The sequence below is a fragment of the Zosterops lateralis genome (genome assembly GCF_965231275.1).
Source record: "Zosterops lateralis genome assembly, chromosome: 27".
NCBI lineage: Eukaryota > Metazoa > Chordata > Aves > Passeriformes > Zosteropidae > Zosterops > Zosterops lateralis.
This window is the reverse complement of record NC_139787.1, coordinates 2,207,377-2,228,101: the sequence shown is the minus strand read 5'-3', so window position 1 is coordinate 2,228,101 and position 20,725 is coordinate 2,207,377. Positions and strand designations below refer to the sequence as shown.

The window sequence follows — 20,725 nt, the reverse complement described above, 5'->3', positions numbered from 1 at the left end:
TTTCTCCTCCTCCTCCTCCTCCCTGGTTCCGGGGTTATTAATTGGGGAATTAATTGGGGATGGGATCAAACCCCTCACCCCGCTCCTGCCACCCCAAAATCCACCCCAAAATCACAACCAGGAGAAGACTTTCCCCAAAAAAATCCTGGATTTTACCAGGAGGATCCCCAAACCTCCCAGGCTCATCCTTGCTCCTCCAGGACCTGCAAATCTTGGGTTTTTTTAATGTTTTTCCAACTGGGATGGGATCAAACTCTCCAAAATCCCAACCAGGAGATGATTTTCTCCCCAAAATCCCAACCAGGAGAAGATTTTCTCCTCCAAAATATCCTGGATTTTACCAGGAGAATCCCCAAACCTCCCAGGCTCATCCCTGCTCCTCAGGACCTGCAAAATCTGGATTTTTTTCCATGTTTTTCCATGCTGGGCTCCTCTGGGAAGCAGCAATTCCCCCAAATCCCAAAGGAAAATCCTCTGGGGAAGGAACAATTCCCCAAATCCCAAAGGAAAATCCTCTGGGGGAAGGAACAATTCCCCAAATCCCAAAGGAAAATCCTCTGGAAAGCAGCAATTCCCCAAATCCCAAAGGAAAATCCTCTGGGGAAGGAACAATTCCCCAAATCCCAAAGGAAAATCCTCTGGGGGAGGAACAATTCCCCAAATCCCAAAGGAAAATCCTCGGGGGAAGGAACAATTCCCCCAAATCCCAAAGGAAAATCCTCTGGGGAAAGAACAATTCCCCAAATCCCAAAGGAAAATCCTCTGGGGAAGGAACAATTCCCCCAAATCCCGAAGGAAAACCCCAGGCTGGAGGATCAGAGCTGCTTTATTCCCTCGGGACAGGTGACAACACCTGGAAAATCCCATTCCCGGGGGGTTTTCAGTCCCAACCGCTGGAATTCCCGTGGGCCCGGGGGTGTCACGGCCTCAATGGAGCTCCTTGTCCCCATTGTTCCCATCCCGATCCCACTCACCAGGGGAGGGGACACAAATCCTGCATTGTCCCGGCCCTGGGGACACTTGGGGACACCCCGGGGGGGTGGGGAAGGACAGGCAGCTCTGCTCATCCCGGGACGGTTTTTTGGGGTGTTTTTTATGAGGAGGGGGAAGTGTCCCCTTCCCCAAAGCGGTGGGAATTCCCAGAATCGCGGGAATTTCGGGAATTTCGGGAATCTGGCTCACAGCAGGGCCAGGGCGGCCGAGGAGAGCAGGGTCAGGGCCAGCACCAGCAGCCCGGACTGTGTCACCTGCGGCAGCTTCAGCCCCTTGCCCAGGTCCCAGGCCTGTGGGGACACCAGGGGACATTGGGGACTGTCCCCAGGGCCCTGCTGCTCCCAGGAGGTGTCCCCGGTGCCCCGGGGGGGTCCCTTTTATACCAGTTCCCCCTTTCCCTTCCCTGCTCCCCGTTCCCATCCCAGCTCCCCTCTCCTTTCCCCATTTCCCCCTTCCCATCCCCTTTTCCCATCCTCTCTCCCCTTTCCTTCCCCACTTCCATCCCTTCTTCCCCCTCCCATTTATCCCAGTTCTCCCTTTCCCACCCCTGCTCCTCCCACTCCACTCCCTCTCCCCATTCCCCTCCCTGCTCCCATTCCCAAACCCTTTTTCCCATCCCCTTTTCCCCTTTCTCCACTCCCACCCCTCTTGCTGCTCCCTTTTATCCCAGTTCCCCCTTCCCATCCCAGCTCTCCCCTCCTTTCCCCATTTCTCCCTTCCCAATCCCTTTTTCCCATCCCCACCCCCACTTCCCCCTTCCTTTTATCCCAGTTCTGCCTTTCCCTTCCCAGCTCCCCATTCCCCTCCCAGCTCTCCCCTCCTTTCCCCTTTTTCCAACCCCTTTTCCCCACTTCCATCCTCACTTTTCCCTTCCCCACTTCCTCCCTCCCTTTTATCCTTGTTTCCCCTTTCCCATCCCTGCACATTCCATTCCATTCCATTCCATTCCATTCCATTCCATTCCATTCCATTCCATTCCATTCCATTCCATTCCATCCCCTTTTCCCCATTCCCAAACCTTTTTTCCCAGCCCCTTTTCCCCTTTCTCCACTCCACCCCTCTTGCTGCTCCCTTTTATCCCGGTTCCCCTTTCCCATCCCCTCTCCCATTTCCTTTCCCCATTTTCCCCTTCCCAGCCCCTTTTTCCCATCCTCTCTCCCCTTTCCCACTTCCACCCCTCTTTCCCCTTTTTTATCCCAGTTCCCCCTTTCCTGTCCCTGCTCCTCCCACTCCATTCCCTCTCCTCATTCCCCTCCCTGCTCCCCTTTCCCATCCCCTTTCCCATCCCTTTTTCCCTGCCCCTCTCCCCTTTCCCACTTCCATCCTCACTTCCCCCTCCCTTTATCCCAGTTCCCATTCCCTTCTCCCTTTTCTCCATTTCCTCTCCCCATCCCCTTTCCCATCCCCTTTTCCCAATCCCTCTCCCCTTTTCCCAGCCCCTTCCCCACCCTCCATTTCCCCCTTCCAGCCCCACTTCCCGCTCCTGTTCATCCCAGGTCCCATTCCAGCCCTTCTCCCCTCATTCCATCCCCTCTCCCCATTCCCATTATTCCCATCCCCACTCTCTCCATTCCATTCCATTCCATTCCATTCCATTCCATTCCATTCCATTCCATTCCCAACCCCATCTCCCATTCCTACTCCCACTCTCCCATTCCCATTATTCTCATTATTCCCATTCCCATTTCCCACTCTCCCCACTCTCCCATTCCCATTATTCCCATCCCCACTTGCCCCATTCCCATCCCTATTTCCCACGCCCATTATTCCCATTATTCCCATTCTCCCCGTTCCCATTCCCACTCTGCTCCACTCCATTCCCATCCCCATTCCCACTCTCCCCATTTCCATCATCCCCATTATTCCCATCCCCACTCCCTGTCCCCTCCTTTGTCCCCTCCTGTCCCCAGCTGTCCCCTCCTGTCCCATTGTCCCCACCTGTCCCCAGCTGTCCCTGACTGTCCTTCATGTCCCCTGCTGTCCTCTGCTGTCCCTCCTGTCCCCAGCTGTCCCCCCACTGTCCCCAGCTGTCCCCTCCTGTCCCATTGTCCCCACCTGTCCCCAGCTGTCCTTGACTGTCCTTCATGTCCCCTGCTGTCCCTGCTGTCCCCTGCTGTCCCCCAGCTGTCCTTAACTGTCCTTCATGTCCCCTCCTGTCCCCAGCTGTCCCCTCCTGTCCCATTGTCCCCTCCTGTCCCCAGCTTTCTCCCACTGTCCCCTGTTGTCCCTCACTGTCCCCCATGTCCCCCCTCCTGTCCCCTACTGTCCCCAGTTGTCACCCAGCTGTCCCCTGTGTCCCCAGCTGTCCCCAGTGTCCCCAGGCTGCCAGTTCCCAGGTGTGGGCTCTCACCAGGTGCCGGACCCCGTTCCAGGTGTGGTAGGAGAGGGGCAGGGCCAGCAGGAATTTGGCGGAGCAGAGCAGGGCGGGGCCCAGGCTCAGGGCCCTCACCTGGGCCAGGTAATGAGGGAACTGCTCCGGGAGAGCCAGGGCGGCCACCGAGAACGCCGAGATACCTGGGGGGACAGGGGACAACGGGAGTGACACCTGGGACAACACCCAGATACCTGGGGGGACAGGGGACAACGGGAGTGACACCTGGGACAACACTGACACACCTGGGGGGACAGGGGACAACAGGAGTGACACCTGGGGCAGGGACAACAGAGAATGAGAGAGGGGACAGGGGACAATGGGGAATGACACCTGGGAATGACACCTGGGACAGGGGACAATGGGGAATGACAACAGGGACAAAAGGGAATGACAATCGGGACAGGGAACAACAGGGAATGACAATAAGAAAACAGGGAATGACAACAGGGACAGAGAACAACAGGGAATGACAACAGGGACAACAGGGAATGACACCTGGGACAGGGGACAAGAGGGAATGTCCCTGGGACAACAGGGGATGACAGTGGGGACAACAGGGGATGACACCTGGGACAACAGAGGAAACAGGGATACACCTGGAGAGGGGATGGAAAACAGGGAATGACACCTGGGAAAACAGGGATACACCTGGATGGGGTTGGAAAACAGGGAAATCACAGCAGGGAAAACAAACAGGAAATCACAGTGGGGAAAACGGGGATACACCTGGATGGGGATGGGAAACAGGGAATGACAGCAGGGAAACAGGGAAACACCTGGAATGGGGAAAATCGGGAATCAGAGCAGGGACAACAGGGAATGACAGCAGGGACAACAGGGAGACACCTGGATGGGGATGGGAAACAGGGAATCACATCAGGAAAACAGGGAAACACACCTGGAACAGGGATGGAAAACAGGGAAATCACAGCGGGGAAAATGGGGATACACCTGGAATGGGGATGGGAAAACAGGGGATGACACCTGGAATGGGGATGGAAAATGAGGAATCACAGCAGGGAAAACAAACAGGAAATCACAGCGGGGAAAACAGGGATACACCTGGAATGGGGATGGAAAACAGGGAATGACACAGGAAAACAGGGATACACCTGGAATGGGGATGGAAAACAGGGAATGACACAGGAAAACAGGGAATGACACCTGGAATGGGGATGGGAAACAGGGGATGACACCTGGATGGGGATGGAAAACAGGGAATGACACAGGAAAACAGGGATACACCTGGAATGGGGATGGAAAACAGGGAATGACACCTGGAATGGGGATGGGAAACAGGGGATGACACCTGGACGGGCTGGAGGACAGGAGGAGAACACGGAATGTTCGGGAAGGGGGACCCACCGAGGCTGAGGGCGACGCCGGTGGCGCGGTGGGTGATGGACATGGCCATGGGCAGAGACCACCTGCAACGGGAACGGGGATGGGTCACCCCAAATCCCCCAAATGGGGACAGGGTCACCCCAAATCCCCCAAATGGGGCTGGGTGACCCCAAAATCCCCCAAAACAGGGCTGGGGTCACCCCAAATCCCCCAAAATGGGGACAGGGTCACCCTAAAATCCTCCAAAATGGGACTGGGGTGACCCTAAATCCCCCAAAATGGGACTGGGTGACCCCAAAATGCGGTCAGGGTGACCCTAAATCCCCCAAAACGGGGACAGGGTGACCCTAAAATCCTCCAAAATGGGGACAGGGTGACCCTAAATCCCCCAAAATGGGGCTGGGGTCACCCCAAAATGGGGATGGGGTCACCCTAAATCCCCCAAAATGGGGACAGGGTGACCCCAAATCCCCCAAAATGGGGCCGGGTGACCCTAAAATCCCCCAAAACCAGGACAGGGTGACCCCAAAATCCACAGAAATGGGCCTGGGGTCACCCCAAAATCCAAAGGAACGGGGCTGAGTCACCCCAAATCCCACCCAATGGGGCTGGGGTCACCCCAAATCCCTCAAAATGGGGCTGGGTGACCCCAAATCCCACAGGAATGGGGCTGAGTCACCCCAAAACAGGGACAGGGTGACCCTCAAATCCCAAAAAACGGGGACAGGGTGACCCCAAATCACCCAAAACGGGGCTGAGTCACCCCAAATGCCCCAAAATGGAGCTGGGTGACCTCAAAATCCTCCAAAACGGGGCTGAGGTCACCCCAAAATTCATCCATCGAGGCTGGGTCACCCCCAAAAATCCCCTAAAATGGTGTTGGGGAGACCCTAATTCCCCAAAAATGGGGCTGGGGTCACCCCAAATCCACCAAAACGGGGATGGAGTGACCCCAAAACCCCCCAAAATGGGGCTGGGGTCACCCCAAAATCCCCTGAAACAGGGATAGGGTGACCCCTAAATCCCCCAGAATGGGGACAGGGTGACCCCAAATCCCCCAAAACCAGGACAGGGTGACCCCAAAATCCACAGGAATGGTCCTGGGGTCACCCCAAACCCCCCGAAACGGAGACAGGGAGACCCTAAATGCCCCAAAACAGGGCTGGGGTCACCCCAAATCACCCAAAACGGGGATGGGTCATCCCAAAATCCCTGAAAATGGGGACAGGGTGACCCTAAAATCCCCCCAAATGGGGCTGGGTGACCCCACAATCCACAGAAATGAGGCTGGGGTCACCCCAAACCCCCCGAAACAGGGACAGGGAGACCCTAAATGCCCCAAAACAGGGCTGGGGTCACCCCAAATCACCCAAAACGGGGATGGGTCATCCCAAAATCCCCGAAAATGGGGACAGGGTGACCCTAAAATTCTCCAAAACGGGGCTGGGTGACTCCAAATCACCCAAAATGGGGCTGGGTCACCCCAAAACCCACCCAATAGGGACAGGGAGACGCCAAATCCCACAGGAATGGGGCCAGGGTGACCCCAAAATCCCCCAAAACAGGGCTGGGGTCACCCCAAAATGGGGCCAGGATGACCCCAAAACCCACCCAATGGGGCAGGGGCACCCCAAATCCCCCAGAATGGGAACAGGGTGACCCCAAATCCCCCAAAACAGGGACAGGGTGACCCCAAAATCCCCCAAAACAGGGCTGGAGTCACCCCAAATCAGCCAAAACAGGGACAGGGAGACCCTAAATGCCCCAGAACGGGGCCAGGGTGACCCCAAATCCTCCAAAACGGGGCTGGGTCACTTCAAAATCCCCCAAAACGAGGACAGAGTTACCCCAAATCCATGAGAACAGGGCTGGGAATGGGGCTGGGGGGGATTTTGGGGTGGCCTGGGGTGAATTCAGGGTGCCCAGGGTGAATTTGGGATCCCCAGGGTGAATTTGGGGTGCCCAGGATGAAGTTGGGGTGCCAGGGGTGATTTTGAGGTGACTCTGGGGTGCCCAAGTAGAATTTGGGGTGGATTTGGGGGTGGCCTGGGCTGATTTAGGAGTTCCAGGAGTGATTTTAGGGCTCCTGGGCTGGTTTTGGGGGTTATTCAGGGGGACTTTGAGGTAATTTGAGGTGATTTGGGGCAGTTTTGGGGTGATTTGAGATGATTTTGGGGTTATTTGAAGTGATCTGGGGCAGTTTTGGGGTTCCTGGGCAGTTTGGGGGTGATTTTGAGCAGATTTGGGGGTAATTTGGGGTGCCAAGTGCAGTTTTGGGGTGATTTGGGACAGTTTTGGGGCAGTTTGGGGGTGATTTGAGCAGTTCTGGGGTACTGTGGGCAGTTTGGGGGTGATTTTGGGCAGTTTTGGGGTGATTTTGGGGTTCCTGAGCAGTTTTGGGGGTGATTTTGGGGTAATTTGGGGTTTTGTGCAGTTTAGGGCAGTTTTGGGGTGATTTGGGGCAGTTTTGAGGCAGTTTGGGGTCGATTTGAGCAGTTCTGGGGTACTGTGGGCAGTTTTGGGGTGAATTTGGGGTGATTTTGGGGTAATTTGGGGTTTTGTGCAGTTTAGGGCAGTTTTGGGGTGATTTGGGGCAGTTTTGGGGTAGTTTGGAGGTGAATTTGGGGTAATTTAAGGTGATTTTGGGCAGTTTGGGGGTGATTTTGGGGGTCCTGGGTAGTTTTGGGCAGTTTTGGGGTGGTTTTGGGGTAATTTGGGGTGATTTGGGAGCGATTTGAGCAGATTTTGGTGTGCTGTGGGCACTTTTGGGGCAGTTTTGGGGCAGTTTTGGGGTTCCTGTGCAGTTCTGGGGTGATTTTGAGCTGATTTTGGGGTCATTTAAGGTGATTTGGGGCAGTTTTGGGGTAATTTGGGGCGCTTTGTGCAGTTTGGGGGCAGTTTTGGGGTAATTTGAGCTGATTTTGGGGTGCTTTGGGCAGTTTGGGGGCAGTTTTGGGGTAATTTGAGCTGATTTTGGGGTGCTTTGGGCAGTTTGGGGGTGATTTGGGGCACAATTGAGTTGATTTTGGGATGATTCGGGGGTAATTTGGGGTGGTTAGGGGCCGTTTGGGGGCAGTTTTGGGGTTCCTGGGCAGTTTTAGGGCAGTTTTGGGGTAATTAGGGGTGGTTTTGGTCAGTTTTAGGGCAGTTTTGGGGTAATTAGGGGCGGTTTTGGTCAGTTTTAGGGCAGTTTTGGGGTAATTAGGGGCGGTTTTGGTCAGTTCTGCGGTGGTTTTGGGGTAATTTGAGGTGATTTTGTGCAGTTTTGGGGTAATTAGGGGCGGTTTTGGTCAGTTTTGGGGTGGTTTTGGGGTAATTTGAGGTGATTTTGTGCAGTTTTGGGGTAATTAGAGGCGGTTTTGGTCAGTTCTGGGGTGGTTTTGGGGTAATTTGAGGTGATTTGGTTCAGTTTTGGTGCCCTGACCTGTAGATGGTGACGTGGGGGGACAGCGGCCGCCCCGAGCGCTCGTTCCTGTCCCAGAACTGCCTCATCTCCTCCTGCGCCGTGCTGCCCATGGGCACCACCCTGGGGACCAAAAACACCCCAAAATGTACCCCAAAATACAGCCCAGGGCAAAATAAACCCACTGAGAAACCCCCTCATCTCCTCCTGCGCCGTGCTGCCCATGGGCACCACCCTGGGGACAGCAAAATACACAAAATATATCCCAAATCTACCCCAAAATCCACCCCAGAGCAAAAAAATCCCACCCAAAAACCTCCCTCATCTCCTCCTGGGCCGGGCTGCCCATGGGCACCACCCTGGGACCAAAAACACCCCAAAATGTACCCCAAAATACAGCCCAGGGCAAAACAAACCCACTGAGAAACCTCCCTCATCTCCTCCTGGGCCGGGCTGCCCATGGGCACCACCCTGGGGACCAAAAACACCCCAAAATAAACCCCAAAATACAGCCCAGAAAATTAAAAACAAAACAAAACAAAACAAAACAAAAAAAACAAAACAAAACAAAAAAAAAAATCAAAAAAAAGAACTCCAAAAGTCCCAAACACCAAAAACCCCAAAACAAAAAAAATCCCACTCAGAAACTCCCAAGATCCACTTAAAAACAACAACAACAACAATAAAAAAAAAAAAAACGCAAAAAAAACCCCGACTCAAAAACTCCCAAAGCCCCAAAACCCCCAAATCCACCCCAAAACAAACAAACAAAAAATAATCCCACTCAAAAACTCCCAGACCCCAAAAACCAACAAAAAAACCCTCAAAAAAATCCCCAAATCCACCCCCAAAAAACCAAAAAAATCCCACTTGAAAACTCCCAAAACTTATTTAAAAAGCTCAAAAAAACTCCTGGAAACCCCAAAATCCAACCCAAAACCCCAGAACCCCCAAAACAAAAAAATCCCACTTGAAAACTCCCAAACACACCAAAAACCCCAAATCTGCCCCGAAATCCACCCCAAGACAAAAAAAAAATCCCAACTGGAAAATTCCCAGACCCCAAAAACCCCAAAAATCAACAAAAAATCCAAAAAAAATCTCCAAAATCCAGCCCAGAACAAAAAAAATCCCACTTGAAAAGTCCCAAACATCAAAAACCCCAAAAATAAAAAAATCCCACTTGAAAACTCCCAAAATCCACTTAAAAACAAATTTAAAAAACCCCAAAAACGGGACTCAAAAACCTCCCAAAAAACCCCCAAATCCACCCCAAAACAAACAAACAAAAAATAATCCCACTCAAAAACTCCCAGACCCCAAAAACCAACAAAAAAAACCCTCAAAAAAATCCCCAAATCCACCCCCAAAAAACCAAAAAAATCCCACTTGAAAACTCCCAAAACTTATTTAAAAAACTCAAAAAAACTCCCAGAAACCCCAAAATCCAACCCAAAAACCCCCAAAACCAAAAAAATCCCACTTGAAAACTCCCAAACACACCAAAAAACCCCAAATCTACCCCAAAATCCACCCCAAGACAAAAAAAATCCCAATTTGAAAGTTCCCAGACCCCAAAAACCTCAAAAATCAACAAAAAAATCCCAAAAAAATCTCCAAAATCCACCCCAGAACAAAAAAAATCCCACTTGAAAAGTCCCAAAATCCACTTAAAAACAAATTTAAAAAATCCCAAAAACGGGACTCAAAAACCTCCCAAAGCCCAAAAACCCCCAAATCCACCCCAAAACAAACAAACAAACAAACAAAAAATGCCACTCAAAAACTCCCAGACCCCAAAAACCAACAAAAAAACCCCTCAAAAAAATCCCCAAATCCACCCCACAAAAAACCAAAAAAATCCCACTTGAAAACTCCCAAAACTTATTTAAAAAAATCAAAAAAACTCCCAGAAACCCCAAAATCCAACCCAAAAACCCCCAAAACCAAAAAAATCCCACTTGAAAAGTCCCAAACACACCAAAAAACCCCAAATCTACCCCAAAATCCACCCCAAGAGAAAAAAAACCAACTTGAAAATTCCCAGACCCCAAAAACCCCAAAAATCAACAAAAAAATCCCAAAAAAATCTCCAAAATCCACCCCGGAACAAAAAAAATCCCACTTGAAAAATCCCAAAAACCCCAAAACAAAAACATCCCACTCGAAAACTCCCAAAATCCACTTAAAAACAAATAAAAAAAACCCAAAAACGGGACTCAAAAACCTCCCAAAGCCCAAAAACTCCCCAAAATCCCCAAATCCAAATCAAAACAAACAAATAAAAAAAATGCCACTCAAAAACTCCCAGAACCCAAAAACCAACAAAAAAACCTCAAAAAAATCCCCAAATCCACCCCCAAAAAACCAAAATAATCCCACTTGAAAACTCCCAAAACTTATTTAAAAAACTCAAAAAAACTCCCAGAAACCCCAAAATCCAACCCAAAAACCCCCAAAACCAAAAAAATCCCACTTGAAAACTCCCAAACACACCAAGAAAACCCCAAATCTGCCCCGAAATCCACCCCAAGACAAACAAAATCCCAACTGGAAAATTCCCAGACCCCAAAAATCAACAAAAATCAACAAAAAACCCAAAAAAAATCTCCAAAATCCATCCCAGAACAAAAAAAATCCCACTTGAAAAGTCCCAAACATCAAAAACCCCAAAAATAAAAACATCCCACTCGAAAACTCCCAAAATCCACTTAAAAACAAATTAAAAAAACCCCAAAAACGGGACTCAAAAACTTCCCAAAGCCCCAAAACCCCCAAATCCACCCCAAAAAAAAAAAAAAAAAAAAAAAAAAAAAATGCCACTCAAAAACTCCCAGACCCCAAAAACCAACAAAAAAAACCCTCAAAAAAATCCCCAAATCCACCCCCAAAAAACCAAAAAAATCCCACTTGAAAACTCCCAAAACTTATTTAAAAAACTCAAAAAAACTCCCAGAAACCCCAAAATCCAACCCAAAAACCCCAAAACCAAAAAAATCCCACTTGAAAACTCCCAAACACACCAAAAACCCCAAATCTGCCCCGAAATCCACCCCAAGACAAAAAAAATCCCAACTGGAAAATTCCCAGACCCCAAAAACCCCAAAAATCAACAAAAAAACCCCAAAAAAATCTCCAAAATCCACCCCAGAACAAAAAAAATCCCACTTGAAAAATCCCAAACATCAAAAACCCCAAAACAAAAACATCCCACTCGAAAACTCCCAAAATCCACTTAAAAACAAATAAAAAAAACCCAAAAACGGGACTCAAAAACTTCCCAAAGCCCCAAAAACCCCAAATCCACCCCAAAAAAAATAAAAAAAAAAAAAAAATCCCACTCAAAAACTCCCAGACCCCAAAAACCAACAAAAAAACCCTCAAAAAAATCCCCAAATCCACCCCCAAAAAACCAAAATAATCCCACTTGAAAACTCCCAAAACTTATTTAAAAAACTCAAAAAAACTCCCAGAAACCCCAAAATCCAACCCAAAAACCTGAAAATCCCCAAAACAAAAAAAATCCCACTTGAAAACTCCCAAACACACCAAAAAACCCAAATCTACCCCGAAATCCACCCCAAGACAAAAAAAATCCCAACTGGAAAATTCCCAGACCCCAAAAATCAACAAAAAATCCAAAAAAAATCTCCAAAATCCAGCCCAGAACAAAAAAAATCCCACTTGAAAAGTCCCAAACATCAAAAATCCCAAAAATAAAAACATCCCACTCGAAAACTCCCAAAATCCACTTAAAAACAAATAAAAAAAACCCCAAAAACGGGACTCAAAAACCTCCCAAAGCCCCAAAAACTCCCAAATCCACCCCAAAACAAACAAACAAAAAATAATCCCACTCAAAAACTCCCAGAACCCAAAAACCAACAAAAAAAACCCTCAAAAAAATCCCCAAATCCACCCCCAAAAAACCAAAAAAAATCCCACTTGAAAACTCCCAAAACTTATTTAAAAAACCTCAAAAAAACTCCCAGAAACCCCAAAATCCAACCCAAAAACCCCCAAAACCAAAAAAATCCCACTTGAAAACTCCCAAACACACCAAAAAACCCAAATCTGCCCCGAAATCCACCCCAAGACAAACAAAAATCCCAATTTGAAAATTCCCAGACCCCAAAAATCAACAAAAAAACCCCAAAAAAATCTCCAAAATCCACCCCAGAACAAAAAAAATCCCACTTGAAAAGTCCCAAACATCAAAAACCCCAAAAACAAAAAATTCCACTTGAAAACTCCCAAAATCCACTTAAAAACAAATAAAAAAAACCCCAAAAACGGGACTCAAAAACCTCCCAAAGCCCCAAAACCCCCAAATCCACCCCAAAAAAAAAAAAAAAAAAAAAAAAAAATGCCACTCAAAAACTCCCAGACCCCAAAAACCAACAAAAAAAACCCTCAAAAAAATCCCCAAATCCACCCCCAAAAAACCAAAAAAATCCCACTTGAAAACTCCCAAAACTTATTTAAAAAACTCAAAAAAACTCCTGGAAACCCCAAAATCCAACCCAAAACCTCAGAACCCTCAAAAGCAAAAAAATCCCACTTGAAAACTCCCAAACACACCAAAAAACCCCAAATCTGCCCCGAAATCCACCCCAAGACAAAAAAAATCCCAACTGGAAAATTCCCAGACCCCAAAAACCCCAAAAATCAACAAAAAAACCCAAAAAATCTCCAAAATCCACCCCAGAACAAAAAAAATCCCACTTGAAAAGTCCCAAACATCAAAAATCCCAAAATAAAAAAATCCCACTCGAAAACTCCCAAAATCCACTTAAAAACAAATAAAAAAAATCCCAAAAACGGGACTCAAAAACCTCCCAAAGCCCCAAAAACTCCCCAAAATCCCCAAATCCAAATCAAAACAACAAAAAAATCCCACTCAAAAACTCTAAATCCCCCAAATTCACCCCAAAACCCCCTTGAAAACTCCCAAAACCCCAAAAACCACCTGAACCCCCCCAAAAATCTCCAAAAATTACTCAAAATTCACCCCAAAACCCCAAAAAAACCCCAAGACTCCCTCGAAACCCCAAAGAAACACCCCAAAACTCAAAAAAAACCCCAAAACCCCCCCAAAAAAACCCAAAAAACTCCCCAAAACCCCCCAAAACCCCAAAACCCTCCCCAAAAAAAACAGAAAATCCCCAAAAAACTCCCAAAACCCCAAAAAAACCCAAATCCCCCCAAGATCTCCAAAGATCCCCCAAAACCCCAAAGAAACGTCCCCAAAAGTCTCCCAAAAACCCCAAAAAAAGCCCAAAAAAACAAAAAAAAACAAAAAAAAACCACACTCAAAATTCCCAAAAAAATCTCCAAACCCCCAAAAAAACTCAAAAAACTCAAAAAAATCCACCCAAAAAACCAAAAACACCCAAAAACCCACCAAAAAAAACCCCAAATCCCCCCCCAAATAAATAAAAAAAAACCCAACGTCCCCAAACCCCCCAAGAAACCCAAGAAAATCCCAAAAAAAAACCAAAAAAAACCACCCCCCAAAAAAAAAACCACCCAAAAAAACCCCAAAAAAACCACCCCCCAAAAAAAAAACCACCCAAAAAAACCCAAAAAAAAAAGACCCCAAAAGACCCAAAAAAAAAACCCCAAAACCCAAAAAAATCCCCCCAAAAAACTCCAAAAAAACCCCAAATCTCAAAAAAATGCCCAAAAATCCCCCCAAAAAATTCCCAAGACCCCAAATCCCCCCCCAGTCCCTCCCAGTCCATCCCAGTCCCCTCCCAGTCCATCCCAGTCCATCCCAGTCCATCCCAGTCCCCCCCAGTCCCTCCCAGTCCCCCCCAGTCCCTCCCAGTCCCTCCCAGTCCCCCCCAGTCCCTCCCAGTCCCCCCCAGTCCCTCCCAGTCCCTCCCAGTCCCCCCCAGTCCATCCCAGTCCCTCCCAGTCCCCCCCAGTCCCTCCCAGTCCCCCCCAGTCCATCCCAGTCCCCCCCAGTCCATCCCAGTCCCTCCCAGTCCCCCCCAGTCCCTCCCAGTCCCCCCCAGTCCATCCCAGTCCCCCCCAGTCCCTCCCAGTCCCTCCCAGTCCATCCCAGTCCATCCCAGTCCCTCCCAGTCCATCCCAGTCCCCTCCCAGTCCCTCCCAGTCCATCCCAGTCCCTCCCAGTCCCTCCCAGTCCCCCCCAGTCCCCTCCCAGTCCCTCCCAGTCCCCCCCAGTCCATCCCAGTCCATCCCAGTCCCTCCCAGTCCATCCCAGTCCCTCCCAGTCCCTCCCAGTCCCCCCCAGTCCCTCCCAGTCCATCCCAGTCCCTCCCAGTCCATCCCAGTCCCCTCCCAGTCCCTCCCAGTCCCTCCCAGTCCCTCCCAGTCACCCCCAGACTCCCAGTCCCTCCCAGTCCATCCCAGTCCCCCCCAGTCCCCCCCAGTCCCTCCCAGTCCCTCCCAGTCTCTCCCAGTCCCTCCCAGTCCCTCCCAGTCCCCTCCCAGTCCCTCCCAGTCCCCCCCAGTCCCCCCCAGTCCCTCCCAGTCCCTCCCAGTCCCCCCCAGTCCATCCCAGTCCATCCCAGTCCCTCCCAGTCCCTCCCAGTCCCTCCCAGTCCATCCCAGTCCCTCCCAGTCCCCTCCCAGTCCATCCCAGTCCCTCCCAGTCCCTCCCAGTCCATCCCAGTCCCTCCCAGTCCCTCCCAGTCCATCCCAGTCCCTCCCAGTCCCTCCCAGTCCATCCCAGTCCCTCCCAGTCCATCCCAGTCCCCTCCCAGTCCCCCCCAGTCCCTCCCAGTCTCCCCCAGTCCCCCCAGTCCCTCCCAGTCCATCCCAGTCCATCCCAGTCCATCCCAGTCCATCCCAGTCCCCTCCCAGTTTATCCCAGTCCCTCCCAGTCCCTCCCAGTCCCTCACTGGTTCAGGGCAGGTCCCAGCCGGGCCAGGAGGCAGCGCTGCCTCAAACCTCTGGAATAGAGAGAAAAATGGGGTAAAAATGGGAAAAATGGGGGGAAAATGGGTCAAAGGGGAAAAAAATTCCCATGGAAATGTCCAAAATTCCCCCAAAATTCCCACAGGAATGTCAAAAATCCCCCAAAATCCTGCAGGAAAACCCCAAATTCCCACAGGAATGTCCAAATCCCCCAAAATTAAAAAAAAAAAAAAAAAATCTCCAAATGTCCCTGGGAATGGCCCCAAATCCCAAAAAATTCCCACAGGAAGGTCCCAAATCCCCCAAAAAGGGACCCAGGGGGGGATTTGGGGATTTTGGAGTTTTGGGATTTGGGGTTTTGGAGATTTGGGATTTTGGGATTTAGGAATTTGGGATTTGGAATTTGGGGGGAGAATTTGGGATTTGGGGATTTTGGGATTTGGGATTTGAGGATTTTTGGGGTTTTGGGGATTTTGGGGATTTGGGATTTTGGGGATTTTGGGGATTTGGAGATTTTGGGGATTTGGGATTTTGGGATTTTGAGGATTTTGGGGTTTTGGAATTGGGATTTGGGGATTTGAGGATTTGGGATTTTGGGGATTTAGGATTCGGGATTACTGGAGATGGGACCTGGGATTGGGATTTGGGATCTGGGACGGGATTTGGGGTGGGAGAAGAGCTTTGGAGAGTTGGGGTTTTGAGTTTGGGGTGAGAGACGGGACTGAACATTTGAGGATTCGGGATTTGAGGATTTGGGATTTTGGATCAGAGAAAAGGTTTGGGGTGAGAGAAGCGATTTGGGATCTGGGACTCGAGGATTTTGGGATTTGGGGTGAGAAACGGGATTGGACATTTGGGATTCGGGGCGGGACAACAAGGAGGGGACTCCGAGGGTGACACGGGGGTGACACCGGCCATGAGGGTGACAGGGAGGTGACAGGGAGGTGACAATGGCCATGGGACGGGACACCGGCCACGGGAGGTGACACTAAGGTGACAGGGAGGTGACAGCGGCCATTGGCGCTGTCCCGGCCCCACGGGTCCCCAAACTTTCAGGAGGACCCGATAAATCTCCTCAGGCCGGGCTCCCCCGCCCCTCCGCCCCCTGGTGTCCCCTCAGTGTCCCCTCAATGTCCCCAAATGTCCCTCAATGGCCCCCGGTGTCCCCTCGGTGTCACCTCAGCGCCAGCGCCGCCATCTTGGAGCCGCCGCGCCGGAAGTGGTTGTCACGTACTTCCGGCTTCCCCTCGGCGCGCGCGGGGGAAGGCGGGAAGGGCCGGGATCGATGGCGGGAAGAGATCGGCGATCGGTTGTGTCGGCCTGGGGAGCGATCGGCGAGATCGGCGATCGGCGAGATCGGCCTGGTTATTGATCAGCGATATCGATCCCGTTATCGATCCCGTTATCGATCCCCGTTTTCCTCCAAAATCCCCCAAATTTCCCAAAAAAATTCCCTCAAATCCCCCAAATTATCCCCAAACCTTCAAAAAACCCTAAAATTTTTCAGAATCCACCGAAATTCCCCCCAAATTTCCCTAAATTCCCCCCAAATTCCCTCTAAGTTCCCCCAAAAACTCCAAAATACCCTCAAAAATTCCCCCAAATCCCCCAAAATGTCCCCAAACCCTCAAAAAACCCACAAAAATTTCCAGAACCCCCCGAAATTCCCCCAAATTCCCCTTAAATCCCCCCAAATTCCCCCTAAATCGCCCCAAAATCCCTCTAAGTTCCCCCAAAATTCCGAAATCCCCTCAAAAATTCCCCCAAATCCCCCAAAATATCCTCAACCCCCCCAAAAAACCCCGAAACTCTCCAGAACCCCCCGAAGTTCCCCCTAAAATACACAAATTTCCCCCAAATTCTCCTTAAATTCTCCCCAAATCCCCCCAAATTTCCCCTAAATCGCCCCAAAATCCCTCAAAAACTGAAATCCCCCTAGAATTCCCTCAAATCCCCCAAAATATCCCCAAACCCTCAAAAAAAAATCCCAAAACTTTCCAGAACCCCCCGAAATTCCCCAAATTCCCCCTAAACCGCCCCCAAAATCCCTCAAAAACTCTCAAATCCCTCCAAAATTCCCCCAAATCCCCTAAAATTTCCTCAACAAAAACTCCCAAAACTCTCCAGAATCCTCCGAAATTCCCCCTAAATCCCATAAATTCCCCCAAATCCCCCCAAATTCCCCTAAATCCCCCCAAAATCCGAGCTTTTCCCCCAAATTCCGGGTTTTCCCCCTAAATTCCGGATTTTCACCCCAAATCCTGGAGTTTTCTCCAAAATCAAGCGGGTTCTCCCCAAATATCGAGATTTTCCCGGATTTTCACAACAAATTCTGGGGTTTTCCCCTAAATTTCGGATTTCCCCCCCAAATCCCAGATTTTAACCCCAAATCCCGGACGTTTTCCCCAAAATCCAGCGAGTTTCTCCCAAATTCCGGTTTTTCTCCCCAAATTCCGGATTTTCAACCCAAATCCTTCGATTTCCCCCCATTCCCGGCTTTTCCTCCAAATCCAGCGGGTTTCTCCCCAAATTTCGGGTTTCTCTCTCTAAATCTCAGGATTTTTCCCCCAAAATCCCGAGTTTTCCCAAAAAAATCCGGGTTTTTCCCTCCAAATTCCGGTTTTTTTCCCCTAAATCCCGAGTTTTCCCCCCAAATGTCGATTTTTTTCCCCACAAATCCATCGGTTTCTCCCCTAAATCCCGGATTTTCACCCTAAATCCCGGATTTTCACCCCAAATTCCGGGTTATTCTCCCGAATCCCATTTTTTTCTCCCCAAATCCCAGAGATTTTCCCCAAAATCCAGCGGGTTCCCCCCCCCCCCCCCCAATATTCCAGAGTTTTCTTTCTAAATCTTGGATTTTCACCCCAAATCCCGAGTTTTTCCCCCAAATCCCGGGATTTTTCTCCCTAAATCCCGGGTTTTCCATTGAATCCCGGCTTCTCCCCCATTCCCGACTTTCCCCGCCCAAATTCCGGGTTTTCCCCACAAATCCCGAGTTTTTCTCCCCAAATCCAGCGGTTTTTCTGCCCAAAATCCGGGTTTTTTTCGCCCAAATCCGAGTTTTCCTCATCCAAATCCCGGGATTTTCCCCCCAAATCTCAGTTTCTCCTCCAGAAAGCCCAGCGGGTTTTCCCCGAGCCCTTAATCCCGATTTTGGGGTGGTTTTTTCCCCCCCAAATCTCTCAAAGCCCCCCCGAAGTGACACCGAGGGGTGGCCCAGGAGAGGCGACACAAAATCCGCCCAAAAAACCCAAAATCCTCCCCCAAAAAAGCCCCAAAACACCCCAAATAACTTCAAAAAACCCCCCCAAAAAACCCAAAACCCCCCAAATTCCCCCCAAACCTCCTAAATTTCCAAAAAACTCCTGAAACACCTCCAAAATCCCCCCAGGAAAACCCTAAAACTCCTCAAATCCCCCCGAAAAAACCCAAAACCCGCCAACCTCCCCCCAAAAAACCCGAAAACCCTCAAAATTCGCCAAAAAAACCAAATCCTCCCCCAAAAAAACCTCCAAAAATCCCCCCAAATTTCCCCAAATATCCCCCCCAAAATCCCAAAACCCCTCAAAATCCCCCAAAACCCCCCAACCGCCAGCACCGTGTCCCCCCCAATGTCCCCCATGTAAAAAACCCCAAATCCCCCCCAAAAAAAACAAAAAAACCCCAAAACTCCCCCAAAGACCCCCAAAAATCCCAAAATTCCCCCAAACCCCCCCAAAATCCCCAAACCTCCCACCAAAAAAACCCAAATCCCCCCCAAAACCCCAAAATCCCTCCGAAAAAACCCAAAATTCCCAAAAAGCCCCAAAACTCTCCCACCCAGCAGCGCCGTGTCCCCCCCAGTGTCCCTCCCATGTGCCCCCAATGTCCCCAATGTCCCCCCAGTGTTCCCCCAATGTCCCCCCAATGTCCCCCCAGTGTCCCCCAGTGTCCCCCCATGTCCCCCCAATGTCCCCCCAGTGTCCCCCCAATGTCCCCCCAATGTCCCCCCATGTCCCCCCAATGTCCCCTCAGTGTCCCCGCCAGTGTTCCCCCAATGTACCCCCAATGTCCCCCCATGTCCCCCCAATGTCCCCCCAGTGTCCCCCCCAGTGCCCCCCCAATGTCCCCCCATGTCCCCCCAATGTCCCCCCAGTGTCCCTCCCAGTGTCTCCCCAATGTCCCCCCAGTGTCCCTCCCAGTGTCCCCCCAATGTCCCCCAGTGTCCCCCCAGTGTCCCCCCCAGTGCCCCCCCAATGTCCCCCAATGTCCCCCAATGTCCCCCCATGTCCCCCCAATGTCCCCCCAGTGTCCCTCCCAGTGTCTCCCCAATGTCCCCCCAGTGTCCCTCCCAGTGTCCCCCCAATGTCCCCCAGTGTCCCCCCCAGTGTTCCCCCAATGTCCCTCCATGTAAAAACAACCCAAATCCCTTTAAAAAAAAAAAAAAAAAAAAAAAAAAAAAAAAAAAAAAAAAAAAAAAACCCCAAACCCCTCAAAATCCCCCCAAAATCCCCCAACCACCAGCACCAGGTGCCCCCCAATGTCCCCCAATGTCCCCCAGTGTCCCCCAATGTCCCCCAGTGTCCCCCCATGTCCCCAATGTCCCCCCATGTAAAACAACCCAAATCCCCTTCAAAACCCCCCCCAAAACCCCTCAAAATCCCCCAAAACCCCCCAACCATCAGCACCAAGTGCCCCCCATGTACCCCCCATGTCCCCCCCAATGTCCCCCCAATGTCCCCCCAATGTCCCCCAATGTCCCCCAATGTCCCCCCGTGTCCCCCCAGTGTCCCCCCAGTGTCCCCCCATGTAAAAAACCCCAAATCCCCTCCCAAAAAAACCCCAAAACCCCAAAACCCCTCAAAATCCCCCCAAACTCCCCCAAACCCCCCAACCGCCAGCACCAGGTGCCCCCCAATGTCCCCCCAGTGTCCCCCAATATCCCGCCAATGTCCCCCAATGTCCCCCAATGTCCCCCCATGTCCCTCCCAGTGTCCCCCCAATGTCCCCCAATGTCCTCCCAATGTCCCCCCATGTAAAACAACCCAAATCCCCTTCAAAAAAACCCCCAAAACCCCTCAAAATCCCCCAAAACCCCCCAACCATCAGCACCAGGTGCCCCTATGTCCCCCCCATGTCCCCCCAATGTCCCCCCCAGTGTTCCCCCCAATGTCCCCCCCAATGCCCCCCCAGTGTCCCCCCAATGTCCCCCCCAATGTCCCCCCAATGTCCCCCCAATGCCCCCCCAATGTCCCCCCAATGTCCCCCCAATGTCCCCCCAATGCCCCCCCAATGTCCCCCCCAATGTCCCCCCAATGTCCCCCCAATGCCCCCCCAGTGTTCCCCCCAATGTCCCCCCCAATGTCCCCCAATGTCCCCCCCATGTCCCCCCCAATGTCCCCCCCAATGTCCCCCAATGTCCCCCCCAATGTCCCCCCAGTGTTCCCCCCAATGTCCCCCCCAATGTCCCCCAATGTCCCCCCCAATGTCCCCCCAGTGTTCCCCCCAATGTCCCCCCCAATGTCCCCCAATGTCCCCCCCAATGCCCCCCATGTCCCACCAATGTTCCCCCCGTAAAAAAAAACCCAAATCCCCCCTCAAAAACCCCCCAAAATCCCAAAATACCCCAACCCCCCAAAAAACCTCCCAAAACTCTCCAAAACCCCCCAAAAAAGACCAAAAAACCTGCACCCCCCAAAAACTTCCCCAAATCACCCAAAAAAACCCTCCAAAATAACCCC

The 20,725-nt window shown here is 50.9% G+C and overlaps 1 protein-coding gene across 1 annotated transcript; it reads right to left on the bottom strand.

The window, feature by feature from the left end:
* Positions 1–807: 807 nt before the first annotated feature.
* On the bottom strand, positions 808–16,233 carry SDHC (succinate dehydrogenase complex subunit C). The gene is made up of 6 exons (XM_083879195.1): positions 16,181–16,233; positions 14,987–15,037; positions 8,136–8,237; positions 4,733–4,794; positions 3,344–3,507; positions 808–1,283 (listed from the first exon to the last, which is right to left on the bottom strand). Exons 1-6 carry the CDS (start codon positions 16,198–16,200, stop codon positions 1,179–1,181), a joined length of 504 nt encoding a protein of 167 aa, XP_083735321.1. The 5' UTR covers positions 16,201–16,233; the 3' UTR covers positions 808–1,178.
* Between the last annotated feature and the right edge of the window lie 4,492 nt (positions 16,234–20,725).